This window comes from Culex pipiens, chromosome 3 (genome assembly GCF_016801865.2).
Source record: "Culex pipiens pallens isolate TS chromosome 3, TS_CPP_V2, whole genome shotgun sequence".
Lineage (NCBI taxonomy): Eukaryota > Metazoa > Arthropoda > Insecta > Diptera > Culicidae > Culex > Culex pipiens.
The window spans coordinates 48,839,742-48,855,907 of record NC_068939.1 but is presented as its reverse complement, the minus strand read 5'-3'; the positions used below and the strand labels follow the sequence as shown (position 1 = coordinate 48,855,907).

General features: G+C 36.4%; 1 protein-coding gene across 4 annotated transcripts in view; it reads right to left on the bottom strand.

The window, feature by feature from the left end:
• Positions 1 to 15,607, bottom strand: part of LOC120428626 (uncharacterized) — a 31,522-nt gene extending 15,915 nt beyond the window's left edge. The window contains exons 1-2 of one of the 4 annotated variants that reach the window (XM_039593676.2): positions 15,287 to 15,607; positions 802 to 942 (exon numbers count right to left, since the gene is read on the bottom strand). In XM_039593676.2, the coding sequence (XP_039449610.1) occupies positions 802 to 942; positions 15,287 to 15,374 (229 nt within the window). In that variant the 5' untranslated portion in view covers positions 15,375 to 15,607. The remainder of the gene's footprint in view (positions 1 to 801; positions 943 to 15,286) is intronic. The other 3 variants (XM_039593675.2, XM_052710635.1, XM_039593677.2) reach the window with 3 other exon arrangements.
• Positions 15,608 to 16,166: the final 559 nt, after the last annotated feature.

Sequence of the window (16,166 nt, the reverse complement as noted above, 5' to 3'; positions counted from 1 at the left end):
CTTAAACTTAATTCATCTTGCTCCAAATACCATCAACTATAACGTGCAGTTGCATTATGGTACATGGTTTCATCATGTCGGAGAAACAAGTTTTAGTTAAAGAAGAGCCCCAACATAGTCTCAGTGTCTGTGAAATGCATATACAGTAAATGGCAAAGCCTGTTTTTCCTCTCACTGCTTCAAGCAACAACGGTCAAGTTCAACTTCTGTTTTCACCCATTTCCAGAGCTGTCCCAGTCGTAATCACTCTGCACGTAATCGTAATTAGATCAAACTGTATAAACAAGTTCTACGCTTTGGAGTTTTTCTTCTCGAAATGTGTCACCTACTGTTGGAGGGGGGGGGCCAATAGAACCAGTTTTTCTCGCAGGTTTCAAACTTGACCCAAATCGAACTAGCGTGAACAGAGATTCTCCGCTTTTCCGACGACGTAGGAACTATTTATCAGCAATTATCCTCGTCGTCTAATGAGGAGTTTTCACTTTATGTGGAGGCTCGTTCGAGCTCACGCGTGGGATTCAAGAGCGAGTTTCAACTAGGAGGAAACACTCTCGGAAAAAAATGAGAGCTACTTGGTGACATTCCTGGGAAATGGGCGCACAGATTAGCGAGGTTTAGCTTCTTGGACAGTTTTTTTTTTATTTTATAAAATTTGTTCAAATAACAAAATTAAATTTCTGTTGAAAATTTCAACTTGAAATTAATTTAAAAAAAAGTCTATCTTTATTCACCACTATTTTAATGGCTAGAAAATGTCTTGACTGCATTTAATCTTAATTTCCTGGTAAAGCTGACACTCACCCATCATTTCGTGCTTCTTCGCGTCCAGAATGTCCTCCCAGTTGTCCAGCATCCGGGCGGCCTGCTGCCGTATGCACAGCATCGGCTGGGCCCGAATCAGACACATGGCACTCTCCAAGATCGCTGACGAATCCACGGTAGCTACGGAATCAGAAAAGAGAGAAAGAAAGAATGGTTAATCGTGAGTTATAAATGATGGTCAATTTGTGTGCAAATGGCACACGATCAACTAGATTTGTGCAAAACTATTAATATTAAACGCTCGTTTTGAGGACTGTCGATGAATACACGCTAATTGAGTGAGGCGTTTTTTTCCTCAATGGATCAAACCGCGATTCCGCTTTGTGGGATAATCTTAAATGCAATTTATCGCATTTGATTGATGCGAAAACGAGCCGGAAAATGGCTCCTTTCCACATTTCGTGTCGTTTTTCATTCAGCTTTCAGCGATTTTTTTTGTGCAGCATCTTCTTCACTAGTCAACAATCATTTGCTGGAAAATTATTGCGCATTTCAAGTGAATGAATCGAGCTGGCCGGTGGCAAATATCGGGGGAAGAAAGTTGTCGGTGCTTTTTTTTCTTTCCCTGAAAGGGTTCGGAATGAAATTTATTGCGAATTTCAGCCAGTTACTCAACTGAGAAGAGGAGCTGCTGTTTACACGAGCGATGCTTTATGGTCCATTAGAACTTGGATGTAATAATTCAGCACTGCGCGAGTCTCTCTGTTTGCAGAATGTTCGAGGGCTTCGAAAGTGAAATGCCTTGCGAGATACGGTGGAAGATCTTATCAATGAGAGTGAAAGCGTTCGTAGATCAATTCAAGTTGTTTGACCTTAACAAGGTGGATCGATCGTCCGAGGTGTATCGGACTAGGATTGAGGTTGATCGGAGATGATATCTCGGTGGGAGCTGGATCTATTTTAATAGTTGACGTTTGAACATTTTAACGATAATATCATTTATGAAAGTTTTCGTATAACGCAGGATAATAATAGTTTATATCACAAGTTGGAAAAAGAAGATTTTTTTTTTCAACACGGGTCGTACATTCATCCAACAAGGTTCACTAAGTTGGATAATTTCGACGAGTGCTGGAAAGATCAAGTTTGGTAACAAGTTGCATACAACATTTTTGCAATTTCGAAAAGCACTAGCCAATTCATTCAATTCAATCAAAACAATTTTGAAAAGTAATACTTTTCGATACTGGTGCTGAAAAGATCAACTTTTCATCCCTTGTATCGCAAAGTATTAATTTTCGATTCTGTAATTATTGGTAAAGAGAAGTAGGATGTTTCGTTGTTCGAGAGTAAAAAGACAAATATCTAGTTTCACGACGGAATTGCAAAAAAAAAAGATTTAAAAAAAATGTACCTAGGCACGAATCCGAGGTTCAAATTCACATATCTCGTGAAGAAGGGGAGGTACGATCTCTAACATTTTTTGTATTTGAAAAAAATAATGTTTATGATTTTTTTTTTCAAAATCTGAAATATTATGCAAAAAAGTACGCCCGATTTTAAGACGTTCTCCAAATTCCCAAACAAGTGCATTTTTCAGTAGAAAACATAGTTCCTTCACTCAACTGTTGAAAAATGGTAAGACATGTCATTTAATAAGAAATATGATGTAAGTTTTCCAGAAATTTCATATCGAGATGGCATTAGAAAGTTATGTTTGAATTTATCAAAAAAACGGCTGCGCATTATTTTTTAACATTTTGCTACAAACATTTCAGGAAATTTCAAAAATATTATCTATAAAATTTTAAAGACGCAGAATTTGGTGTTTAATAAACTTTTGATCAGGTAAAACCCCGATTTATTCCCACCGGGATGAGAGAAAGCCTCTCTTACTAAATTAGATAGAAAAATGGGAGGGCAATATTTTGTTTTAAAAAAAATCTGAGTTCATTGGAACTAGAAGTACAATCTTTTTGAAACAACTTGAAAATTAACATTCTTGAATTCATAATAATTTAAAAAATGTTTGAACTTGCAGATTTTTTTTTAGATATTTTTTTTGCAATCTTCTTTGAAATATCGACAATTAGAGAGTCAACTGTATGTGTAATCCTTTTCCTTGGATTAGATAAGCTTAGTATTCTTATTAATACATATAGTTTAAAATAGTTTCTTTTCGTAAAAAAACATTTTTGAGGGAATGTATCAAGAATTTATAATTCGGCAAAAATCCCTTAAGGGAAGTGTCCATTCCGGATATCAACTATTCCGGGATACGTCTATTCAGGAAAACGTCCATTCCGAACTGCGTTCGTTCCGGATGACTTTTTTGATAACAATATTTTGTAAATTGATAATTCAAGATAAGACTAGAAATTACCAAAAAATCAAGGTTGGTTTAATATTTTTCTTCACAAGAGAATTTTTTTTCTAAAAAATCTCAAGTTGTTTGCTTAAGCTGAGTATTCTTACTGAACATTATACAGTGGAATCTCTCTGTCTCGATATTGAAGGGACCGTCGAGAGCGGGAGGTATCAAATTATAGAATGAAAAATCAAGCATGCTTTTATGGGACTGAAAAATTAATTGACAGGTGGAGCAATATTGATATCGAGAAGATCGACAGCCAGAGGGTCGACTGTAGCACCCTCAAAGGTTGCTGAGGCTCCATATTCAATAAATTAAAAGTTTTTTTTTTATTATGTTATTTTCGATACAGTTCAGACTCGAATATCCGAAAGTCTTGGCAAAATTTCACTTCTGATAATCGAAACTTCGGATAATCGAATCACGAAAAAAAGTCTTTGTCATATTTTTGATTGTTGAGCTTTAGTATGACTCCTAGACTACTGTAGAGTGATTTAGATTTTTCAAATCCAAGATGGCGGCCAAAATGGCGATGATAAAAAAACTATTTTAATTTAAAAAGCAAGCAAATATTCACATTTGACTAAAATGGGGTTGCAGAACTCGAAATCGATGTTAAAAGTTAGAAAAAAATAAAATACGATTTTTTTTTGTTCATGATTCGATTATCCGAAGTCCCATACAAACCTTCGGATAATCGAACTTGGGATAATCGAAGCTTCGGATAATCGAGTCTGGACTGTATTTAGTTGAATGTAGAATATAAATAAGTTCTGATTGTTTCACGTTTATGAATCTCACATTCATATTAAGTCAAAAACTAAAATCGCTTATTCCACCGCACATCATCCTCGGTGTACTGAAGCAAAGATTTCACTTTCAACACAGTATCCTCCATGCCTCCGCATTCAAACCCTTACAAGGAGTGACAGCCTGACGTCACTCAAGTACCACTATAAAGTGTTGTGGAGTCTTCGCCGTGTGTCGCTGAGCAAATGCAAATTCCGTCATCTCTCTTTTCATGGCATGCAGTTTTTAAATATTACCTTGCACGCTTGCAACATACACATCTTATAATCATATCCGTTCCGTTGCAACCCAGATGAAGAAAAAAAGAAAATGCGTTGAAGATGAGTTGGAGGTGGTTTATGTGTCATTATTGCTCTTTAAAGCAAATTTACTAAAATTAGTTGATTTGTACCTTTGAAATTTGAATCGATGAAATTATACGTATTTGGAGAAATATCACCAAAGTTTCCTATTTTTTATGCAAAAATTGCAGTTACGCCACTTTGACAAATAATCGTTTTGTTATTCATGTTCCATTTCTTGATAAATGCTACATGGTGCACAATTCTGCACCATGTTGCTGGTAATCAGGTTTGCATGTAGGACGCGCAGGCGGGACGGTTCAATCTGAACTTGTTGGTAAACAAGATTTTACACTCACAGCAGAACACCGGTGATTTGACACTATTTCATGTGAAACCTGTTCAACATTTTTTTGCGAGATGTCAAAATAAAAGGTGACAGCTTCACAGCTAAAAAAGTAGTAATCCAGCTGCGTGTAAAAGTGCTGGGTGTAAAATAAAAATTGCATTATTTTATGCAATTTTATGTAATTTTACACCCAGAAATATGTAGCCCATCAGTATGGGAAACCTACTTGACCGAAATGTCAAGCTCATATATGCGTTTATCCTTACAGATTTGCAGCGGTCTGATGGCCGAGTGGGCTAAGGCGCCAGTCCTTACTGTTGGTGCTGGGTTTGAATCCCGCCGGTTGCAATTTGTTTTTGGGATTTGCAAAATTTGTACATGCAGTGTGTAATATTAAATGTTTATTTTGACGAAGGTGATGTGCATGCTTTTGCATGCGATTTTACCATCGGATTTTTTGCTGTGTTGATTAATGATTTGGTTCAGTGCATCGAATGCATTCCTTTAAAATTATTTGTATTTGAATAAATAAATATGACGACCAAGGTATGGTGACCATCTGTCAACTAACAGGAATCACTTGGGAAAATTTCTATTCAAGCTCGTTTCAAAAGTGACAAGTCTGTTTATCTTCGTCTTCGTCTTAATCCATTAATGGGACACGCGTGCATCACTCTCCCTCTTTTTTTGTATCCCGTAGATTGAATAATTGGAACACACGAAACGAGTTTCGTCCACAACAACCCCATCGAACCGGTCCCACGGTGGCTCGATAGCGTAGTACAACCACTGTAATGAAACGTGCTTGCTACGGTAACGGTAACGTTCAGCTCCAGACTTCAGAGACGCTCAAGCTCATCTCTGGTAACGGAGTGGTTCAGATTCGAAGAATGTACCACACAATCTAGCGCAACTAACTCAACGATCTTTGTCTTATCGAACCATTTATCGATCGGTTTTATTGATCTTAGGCACTTGAATTATGTAGAGCACTGGACCGATCAATTGACTCAAGTGCCCTTCTCATGCGCCATCATCTTCCGACAGGGCATGATCCGTTCAGTGTGCGCGATAATTGTTGGAATTTTTCTGTTCATAGTTACATCAACTGCTGCAGATTTCAACCTCGAAGCTAGCGAGAAATTATGGTTTATGGTGAGTGACAAATTGCGCCTCCCTCCGGGATGATGATCGTGCCTTCTGGCGGTTAATTAGCTGGTAAAGTTCTTCGGAAAAAACAAAGGTGCAGACGGATGCAAGTCACGAGACGATTTTCTTCAGTGGAGCTTATCGGAGTGTAAAGTCTGGATACTGATTGGTTGGTTGATGGGTTTCTGGGAAGAAGTGCTTAAGCGATTTAGAAGTCTGTGAAATTTTGGTTCAAAAGATTCATAAGAAATTGTGTAAATAATATGGTCGCAATTTCACCGTCTTTATGATTTCCTGAACGGATGTGCGACAAAAGGTCGAAAGACATAAGGTCGAATGGACAAAAGGTCGAATGCCAAAAGGTCGAAAGACATAAGGTCGAATGGACAAAAGGTCGAAAGTGGACAAAAGGTCGAATGGATCAAACGTCAAAAGGACAAAAGGTTGAATGTGAAAAAATAGAATAAATAATTATAATTATAAACTTTAAAAAAATCTTGCAAACTTTATTTTCTTACAAACAAGTCTGATTTTCTTGTTTGTCGTAATATGTTTGTAAGTTTTTCCATTCTTTCAAACATGAGCTGTTCTGCCAAAAAAAAAGTTCGACTTCTAAAATATTTTTTATGTTTTTATTTTATTTTTAAAAACAACCTATTCTTGATTGTCAAAATACATTTGTGAGTTTTTCCATTCTTTCAAACATGAGCTGTTCTTCCAAAAAAAGTTCGACTTCTAAAAATATTTTTTTAGTTTTAATTTTATTTGAAAAAAACAACCTTTTCTTGATTGTCAAAATATATTTGTGAGTTTTTCCATTCTTCCAAACATAATCATTGCAGTTCCTTAAACAAAAGTTTGACTTCTAAGATATTTTGGAAGTTTAGTTTTATTTACAAAAACAACCTATTCTTGATTGTCAACATATTTTTGTGAGTTTTTCCATTCTTTCAAACATGAGCTGTTCTTCCAAAAAAGGTCGACTTCTATAATATTTTTTAAGTTTTTTTAATTAAACAACATATTTTTGACTGTCGTAATGTTTTTGTGAGTTTTTTCATTCTTTCAAACATTAGCAGTTCTTCCAAAAAAAAAGTTCGACTTCTCAAATATTTTTTTAAGTTTTTATTTAGGCCGTTGCAAATATTTTTTGAAGTTTATGTCCCTCGACTCTGATCAAAGTCGAGGGGGAGGGAAATAAAAAAAGCTAAAAATTGAAATTACAGGCCACGGTGTCAACATTTGAATGAAAAAAGTGTTTTAAAATGCATCATACACCTGTCCAGTTGTTTTGCAATCATTGATTTCCAAAATTTCTAAATACTTATGAAAATTTTATTTTTGCGAGAAAAAAAAGTTTTTGCGGTGCTGTACATTGTAATTTCCTAAAAGTTCAAATTATTTTCAAACGACTCCAAACATGTTAAATATGATTATCAATGCAGAAAAAGGCATTTAGGATTGTTTTCAGTTGATTAGACTTCTATTTCCATTGAAATTTTGATATTTTTTTGAAAAAAAAATTTTTGCCCCCTGATTTTTCGGACCAATATTAAAGGGGGGGGGGGGGTATATGACATAAACTTTGAAAAATATAAATATTTGCAACGGCCTTAATTGAAAAAAAACCTTATTCTTAACTGTCGTAATGATTTTGTGAATTTTTCCATTTTTTTTAAATATTACCAGTTCGCTTTTTATAAATACTATTTCCAAATATTTTGTAAGTTTTTATTTTATTTATAAAAATTGTTGGAATATTTTAGAGACTTTTACATTCTTTCAAATTAAAATTTAAATAGTTTCGAAAAATGGAAAAGTATCGTTTTTTTTAATATTTTTGCAAGTTTTCTATCCTTTTTCAATCTTTCTTTCATGGCCACAAAAGATCTTAAGAAAAATCTGACCTCAAAAACAAAGCTGTATATATAAAAAAACGATCGTATTTATTTATATTTTTAAAGATGAACCCCCTCTAACCCCCCCCCCCCCCCCTTTCAAAAAGTCACCAACAATCCAACAACAAAAGTTTTGTCCACGCTCCATACAAAAAAGATTTCATTTGTATGGAAATTGTTGAGATTTCCAAAAAAGTGTCCACGTGGTTTGTGGATGGTCCCTAAATAATGACCTTTAATCAACGGGTTTATTTTACCGACCTGTCCAGATAATTAAAATTTTGCAAACATCCAAAAGATTTTTTTAGTTTTTTTTAAACTAAAAACATAAATTTTGTTAAGAGGACGAGAGAGAACGAAAAGTAAGAGTCGCGTCACGTCGCTGTTCCCTTTTAAAATCGTTTTTTTTTCTGCGAAATCATTACTTGTTCTAGTTGAAAATAGTGTGCATTAGTTCAGTCGAAGATGCGGTTCTAAAAGATTATGAAGTTTGGTTGAATGTTTTTGATTCCGTGCTGTTATTTTGGTTTTTCTTGATGACCAAATTTGTTGCCGGAGACTGGCCTTGATGGAGTTTGGCTGCCGAAATGTTGACGAAGAGAAATTACGCGCGAGAGTGTAGTCGCGAGTGTTTGTGTTAGTGAGCAGGAGCTTTGATTTGACATTTGGCAGCTGGGGAAAACATCGACGAAGAGATGACAGCAGGAGCTTTTGGAAGTTGGCGTCCCAGCAACCCAGCAGCGTCGGTCACACACACACTGACTTCGGCGGCGGATCGGCGGCAAAGTCTTCGTCAACGATGCAGTTTTCAGGTGAATGCGTTCTTTTTGTTCCGAACAATTTTGGAAGACGCGAACAGCTGTTTGTTTAACTCAATTTGTGTCACAGTTTCGCCCCCTTTTGTTTTTTCTTGCACGTTTGCCAACATCAGTGCAGTGAATCCTTTTGAAATTATCAAAGATAACAAAATTTAGTTTTTTTCTCATTTCTGTTAACAATCTTTTTGACATTTGCTATCTCAAGCAATCCTCATTCTCATTCAACTATTCTATTTTATTCTTCTCTCTATATTCTATTCATCTGTACTATAACCGTCTCCATAAATAATCAAATATTCCTTTCAGCATGACATGGAGGTAATTTATTAAATAACACATGATAAATTGAAAAAATATTATATATGATAACACTTGACACACCCTACACAAAACCAATGCAAATATAAAACGGAGCGTTTGGTACGGTATGTCCACGCATCCTTCCTCCCCTGTAGATTCTGTGAAATGTGATCCGTTCACAGAATCCTCTCTGCGGTAAACACAACGCAGTAGGGCTGGCCGCTTTAATTTTTGTAATACATTTTCGGGTGTTCTCGGATGTACTGCAATTATTAATATTGACAAGAAAAGTGCTTGGGGCGTAATCTAATCACAAGACTTTCCAGCATGCTTTCATCGGACTGGCTGCGTCTGTGTTAGATTAGATTAGATTAGATTAGACTAAAAACATAAATTTTGTTAAATTTATCCGATTGCATATTTCGGAAATCGGCAATTGGCAATCGGAATTGTGTCAAAAATATAATATTTTGTATGCCCAAAAAATTTTAAATTTCACGGCATGCCGATAACAACACATTGAAATTTTACGGCTAACGGCATTAAAACAACTGCAAAACATAAATTCAAAAAATGTGTTACCGTTTTAGGCAAAATATAATCTTAATAAGTTTTTGTTTCTTTTGGTATAGATAATTGTTTACGTGTGTTTTTTGTTGAGGAACGATCAAAATGGACTGTCACATTCGACCCTATAGTGTCGATTATATGATGAACAATTAAAAGCATTTGCACATTATTATCATATCAGATAACTTCGTTCGTAGCATCGCCGCTCGGAAGGCACGCAAACTAAAAAGACACATCGGTAATCGATCGACATTTGACACTGCTATCGCGTGTGATTCTGTTGTGGAATGTTCAAGATGACCATTACATGTTATCGCAGCTCCAAAGGCATGGAGTCGATTATAAGTTCAGTAATGAAATTCGATCTAACCAGTCCTAATTACAAAAGGATTTCCTGCTCTTTTCTCCTACCACTTTGATGAACTTTATCCTCATGGGAGGGCGCCGATATTGAGCAAGGTTACTTTATTATGGTAAGCTTAAGTTAAACACTTTATTTTCCAATTTTCAAAGATACTTTTCTTTTGCTTGTACTGTTTTTAATTTCAAATTCTGCCCTTTTAAAATCAGTTTTACTCCGCAATCCATTGATTTTCGTTCCACTCAAGTAAATGATGATGACCGGACGGTAACTTCCGCTAAACAAGGTGCCGAGCTGTGAATCTGGGACAGCAGCCTGCGCAAACGAAAGTGAAGAAAGTCAGTTTGTGGCAGCAGCGCACAGGTCAGTAACGACAATTGATTGGTGGGGAAGGTTATTGAAGCAGGCACCGTACGGACGGAACGGACGTGGCCCCAAAGTGGAGGAGGGGCGAGGGCAATCGGCATTCCGTGGTACGTACAAGTTCAGGAGCGTGTTTTTGAAGTTAATAGGGGAGAAATTCTTGAAATCAAAATTTCAAAATTTTGACACTTTTTTTTAATTATATCTTTTTATTGTAAAAATGAACAACATTTAAAATGCCCAAATTTTGAAAATAAAAAAAAATACAACTACTGGTCACCCTCCCCTAACGGTGCTGACCCGAACTAACAACACGCCGCCGTTCAAAACTAATTGTCGAAGCTAAATGAGTGCGTGTTTGGCGGCGGTTCCGTGCGCTCGGTGATGATCGTTAGTTGGTGGACCTCTTCTTCTTTTTATATTGGTTTGGCGTCGTATTAGTTTTTGGAAATTGTTACAAATTTCACTTGCAACTAGGTGTGAACATTGGCCTCCTAAATGTCAGTGGGCGGTCAGTGCGCGCCTAGTTGGGTTGGGTGAAATTTAAAAACGACACTATTGCAAACAATTCGGGTTTGGTGAAGATTTTCATAATTATTGTTAGATGTTTATTGTAAAATTCTTTAAAAAACTTAACATATTTATTTGAATTCTTAGTATATTTTTTTTAAAGATACCTTCAAATTTAGAGAAAATCCATGTAGTAATATAAAAAATCACAAATCAAACCAAAATGCTACGTAATTCATGGGTTGTACCTTTAGGTTAATAAGTACAATCTGTTCAGATGCCTTTTGTACTTGGTATTCAATTTCAAGAGATGAAAGTTCGCTGAGCTTCGACATTCCAGGTGCGTACTCGCACCCAAAACGTGCCATGATTGACAGATTTTGGAGGAAGATTTCTCACGTAAGGTGTGTTAAACACCCTTGATTGAGCACTGCCCTTCACCTCCCCGAAGGTATTTGAGGGTACCAGCGAAGGAACTCAAATCAAATTAACGACTTGCGAATGACCGTTAGCTGGGCCAATCTGTGACGCCCATCATCGGCTGGCGATCGTGGACACCCATTGAACATGGAATAATTTATGAAACGCGTTCCGCGTCGGCCTTGGCATTCGCGGTGAAATTCGAATTTTGGTGGGGCCCAGCTCAGGAACAACGGGGAAGGAGGGGGTCATGCGTGCAGCATTTGTACGGATTTTTTGGAGCTTGAAAGCGAAACCGTTCACCGCGCGGACGATGGCAGACACGGTGATAAGAAAGAGTCGCCGAACTGGCCGGCTTCGTACGATGGTAACCATCAACGCTGGGGTAGAGAAATTTAATGTAGAAATTGTTTTTACTTAGCGTTCGGAAAAATAAATCACCACGTGGAGAGAAATTGGATGCTACAAATTAATTGAACGTTTCGATGTTTTGAAATGTATGAGAGGATGCAACACAATGTGGCGAAACATGAGAGATTAACTAATCAATAAGAGCAACGAAAGGGGTGAGAAATTGAATCGTTTTCCGTTTTCAAGCTGGATTCAATTTTCAACGCAAATTTTTCTTTGCTTTTTTAGAATAAAAAAAAATACCAATTTTCTATTAGTATTTGTAAAACAACATGTGTTCAGTGGTTTGACTTGTTTTACATTACTTTGCCAAAACATTGAAAAATTCTAGAGTTTATTTATTAGGTCCTATAAACAAATGTAAACATTGAGTGTATCCCGCTTACTCCGATGCACATTGACATAAGTTCTGAAAGGGATACAACAATGTTTAAATTTGTTTATAGGACCTAATAACAAAAAATCGAGAATTACTCTGTTTGTAGACCAACTTTGGGCGCGTATTTGACTAACATCCAAAATGTGTTATATAAAAATTAGCATAAAGATTATTTGTTGTGAAAATTGCAAGCAAAAAATATAATGTAAGTTAAAAAAAATCAATAATTATGTACTTTTAATTGCTAAAAAATCATTTGTTGGAATAACAAAATGTTTTTCTATTTGGGTCATTTTCCGCCAACTCCCCGACCCTTTTTCGATTTGCGTGATACTTTTTTCCCTGATTACGAATCCGAGGTCCGTTTTTTGATACACAGCAAATAAAGTAGTAATCCAGCTGCGTGTAAAAGGCTTGGGTGTAAAATAAGTTTTGCATTATTTTATGAAATTCTGTGTAATATTACACCCTGAAATATGTAGCCCATCAGTATGGAAAACCTACTTGACCGAAATGTGAAGCTCACATATACGTTTATCCTCTACATTTTTCATCGGTCTGATGGCCGAGCGGGCTAAGGCGCCAGTCCTTACTGTAGGTGCTGGGTTTGAGTCCCGTCGGTTGCAACTTTTTTTTTTGTGTTTACAAAAATTGTACATGCAGCGTGTAATATTAAGTGTCTTTTTTGACGAAGGTGATGTGCATGCTTTTGCATGCGATTTTACCATCGGATTTTTTGCTGTGTATCTCGTGACGGAGGGGGGGTACGTCCCCTTCCATTTTGAACATGCGAAAAAAGCAGCCAAGCCCATTATGTTTATATTCCAAAAAAAATGTTATTGTCTGTTCTACAACTTTGTAAAACATTGTTATACTCTACGAAATAATCCTTGCAGGGTTACAAAAAACACGAAATTTTAAAATGTTTTTTTTTTGTTTAAATGCAAAACTGGACCTCAGATTCGTGATCAGGGACAAAAGTTACCCCTTAGAACAAAGCTTAACGCAAATCGAAAAGGGGTCGGGCCACTTTTTCCGATTTCGTGTGAGTTGGTAAAGAATTACCAATTTTCAATTTCCAATAGTCCAGACCTGTTCTGCAGGATCCAATCTTTGTTTTTGTTAGTTAGAGTGCCTTGATACCGTGTTGGGTTCCCATTCGATTATATTAACATTTAATGGCTTGACAAAAAGGTTTAAAAGTTGAAATATGGTTAAGATCCGGAAGTTTTATAATAGGGCGGTTTTAAAAAATAGTGCCCAGACTTTCATAATTTTTCAGAAATGAATTTAAAAACCTCGAAAGAACCAAAGATCTGGCAGTCTTGTCGAAAAATGTGTACTTTGGTGAACAATGTCGTTGCTTTCAAGGCTAGGTCTCGAAAATTACTGGCAGAACCATCTTATTGTAATACGATAAGTCATGAACATTGATGATTTAGTAACCTTTTTTATGAACGATTACATCATAAGACGGCTAGATCAAAATTCAAATCCAATTGATGTAATTCTTAACCAAAATTAACATAAATATCATCTCAGTTAAAATTCTAGGTAGAGGGTGACGAGCGGAAATTCCCGGGAAAAAAATCCCGGAAAATCAATCATTTTTTGACCGGGCAATTTGGTCGAGACTCCCGGGAAATTTTATTCTTATAAATATGAAAGCCAAATTATATATTTTAATCAGAAAAACATTTGAAAAAATCGAATTTCGTTCACAACATTAAGTGTTCAATGATCGATATTCAAGTTTAAATAAACCAATGCTTCTATAATCTTCTGTCAAAAAATCCAATAACTATAATTGAGTGTAGCCAAAAGTTATTTTAAAGCATTCTTAGCAGGTACACACCAGAAAAGAAAAACTCAAGTTTTTTTTTCAATTATTTCTATTTATTATTTCTAAGAGGAAAATGCCTTTTCAAGCCAAGTTCAATTTCCATATCATCTTTCAAACATAGCACACCTTAAAATTTTGTTTTTTTTTATTCTATGTAAGCTAATGTCGCTGTATCAAGGTAATTAATTAATTAATATTTTCCAGGTAAATATTTCTTTATTCAATATTTACAGTTGACCCAAGAAGGAAAAACAATTTCAAAATGTTGTTTTGAGTCGTTATTTATTATACTGCAAAAATAACGATATTGGGAAATTATATATTAGCTCATTTTAAATTTTAAAAAATCTAATGACAAGTTCATGCAAAAAGCTTCAGAATTCAGAAAAAAAATATTTCAAAATGTAGAACTGTGAACTATAAAACGAGGCTACTAAAGTTAACATTTCATTGAATAAGTTTGAATTAATTGTAACTGAATTGGTTGAAAAGTAACAAATTTATTACATTTCTGTTAAATTAATGGCACTATTGCATAGTTTAAAAAAACTCCCGGGTCCCGGGAATTCCCGGGAAATAGCAAAATACAACTCTCGATTCCCGGGAAATTGAAAATCTCAAGAATCGTCACCTATCTAGGTAATATAATGTTTGGAGATCTGGAAATTCTGTCGTGAAATATCGCCAATTCATCTTTGAAATTTTGTTTCGACATGTGATCATTCCAGTATTTTTGCTTTTCTATGTATTTTTCAACAAAAATTCCAAATATTTTTAAAAGAACCCAAACATGCTAAATATAATTTCAAAGTAGAAAAAATAACTTTCTCATTGTTTTCAGTTGTTTTGACTTTTTTTTTAAATAAAATTTAGATTTTTCTTTTTTTTAAGGCAAGCTTAGAATTTTTTTTGGGTAATATGACCCTTTAGGCCTGAAATGGGTACGGTAAAATTGAACAGTCTGCAAAAAAAAAAAAAAAAAGGATTTGCTTAGTTTGGTGACTCTAGAAAGCCAATCCCTAAGAATGAAATAAGTTCTTGAGTACCAATACGTAGGCTTGACTATGTTTTTTTGAAGTAAAAAAGTATTTGAAAAATCTGCAATATTTTTGATAATGTGTGTGGAGTAAAAAAACTTACACCATCAACTTTCAATTTCTTCCGTAAGTCATATTCACTTAACGGGTCCACCACAAGGCCCATTTCTTACAGTCATTATGCCGTAACATTACACCTAACTGCCGGATGCTGCCTGTTGAAATGACTGAAGTTTGTGCTTGTATTCAGACCTTTCACCATCTCCAGAAACTTCTTCTATCAACACCCAGGTGTCCATAGGGTTAAATGACTCAAACACAAAAAAAGCCATCCTCTCAACAACAATAAAAACAACCGTGAATTGTGCAACACCCCTTTGGACATGACCTATCATAAGAAGAGAAGAAGCATTCATAACTCCTCAACGCCTCTGTTTGGGATCGGTTGGACACAATCTCTCCATTTCTCAACACATTGTTGTTCACGAACTCACTAGTTCCGAGAGCTGGCAGCCAATTTCGCCTGGCAGAAAAATCTCACACTTTGCTGATTATCTGTACCATCCGCGTATATATTAATCTGTGTATACTTAAGTTTCAAAAAGTTTGAACATCATTTCTGGCCTTGCGCACAGCAGCCACCACAAATCATACCTCGACTTTCCGCTTTCTGGGCATCCGCCAGCGTGGTCACCGCCACCAGCAGCAGCAGTAGCGGCATCAACGGCCGTTTTCTTATCATGGTTTCACCAATTTTTCCGGAATTCCGGACACTTGGACACTAAATTACTGAGGGGAAAATTTTCGCACACCCCCGCCGCCCTTCACAACAGTCTCTCTCACTATTTCGTCACGGGATCTCCCGGTCGACACTAAACTATGTTCGTTAATTGCTGTCAATTCAAGTCGCCGGAACTCGTGCTGTGTTCCGCTCGGCAAAACACACGACTGTACCGATTCAAGATCAAGGTAACATTAAGCCCGACTCCGGCCAAACGTTGGGCTTTATACGAACGATGAGATGCGAACGAGGCGAAGACGACGAACCGCCGCCGAACAAGTCTCTCCCCGAGCTGCTGCCGGTTTTCGTGTGCGCGGGTCCCAAAACGGGGAATGAAAACTCTCTCGTGCTGCAGACGCTTCGGCCACCGGCAGCAAGAAAATTTTGCTGGGGTATTGCACGGCGGCCGTCTCTAGGGTGTCCCGAAGTCAAGGAGGTCATCGCAAGAGGGTACTGTCTTTCAGGGAGAGTATTGTTCGGGGTGTTTCATTACAGGTGTGATCGATGTTGGGGACTAAGACGGGATAAGATAGATTTGAGGACATGATCTGCGCGCAGTGGGAACTATTTAGGCTAGAATGGAAAATTGAACATGATACTTGTGAATGTAGTTACTTGTAAGTACAGAGGAGTAAAAAAAAAACGTTTTTTAAATACCTCATTGATTGATGCCCTCCTTACAGAATGTATTGCAAATGCTTCTTTTCTTTGTTTTTAATTACGCCTGAATGCTTGCGAAAAAGACTATTAACA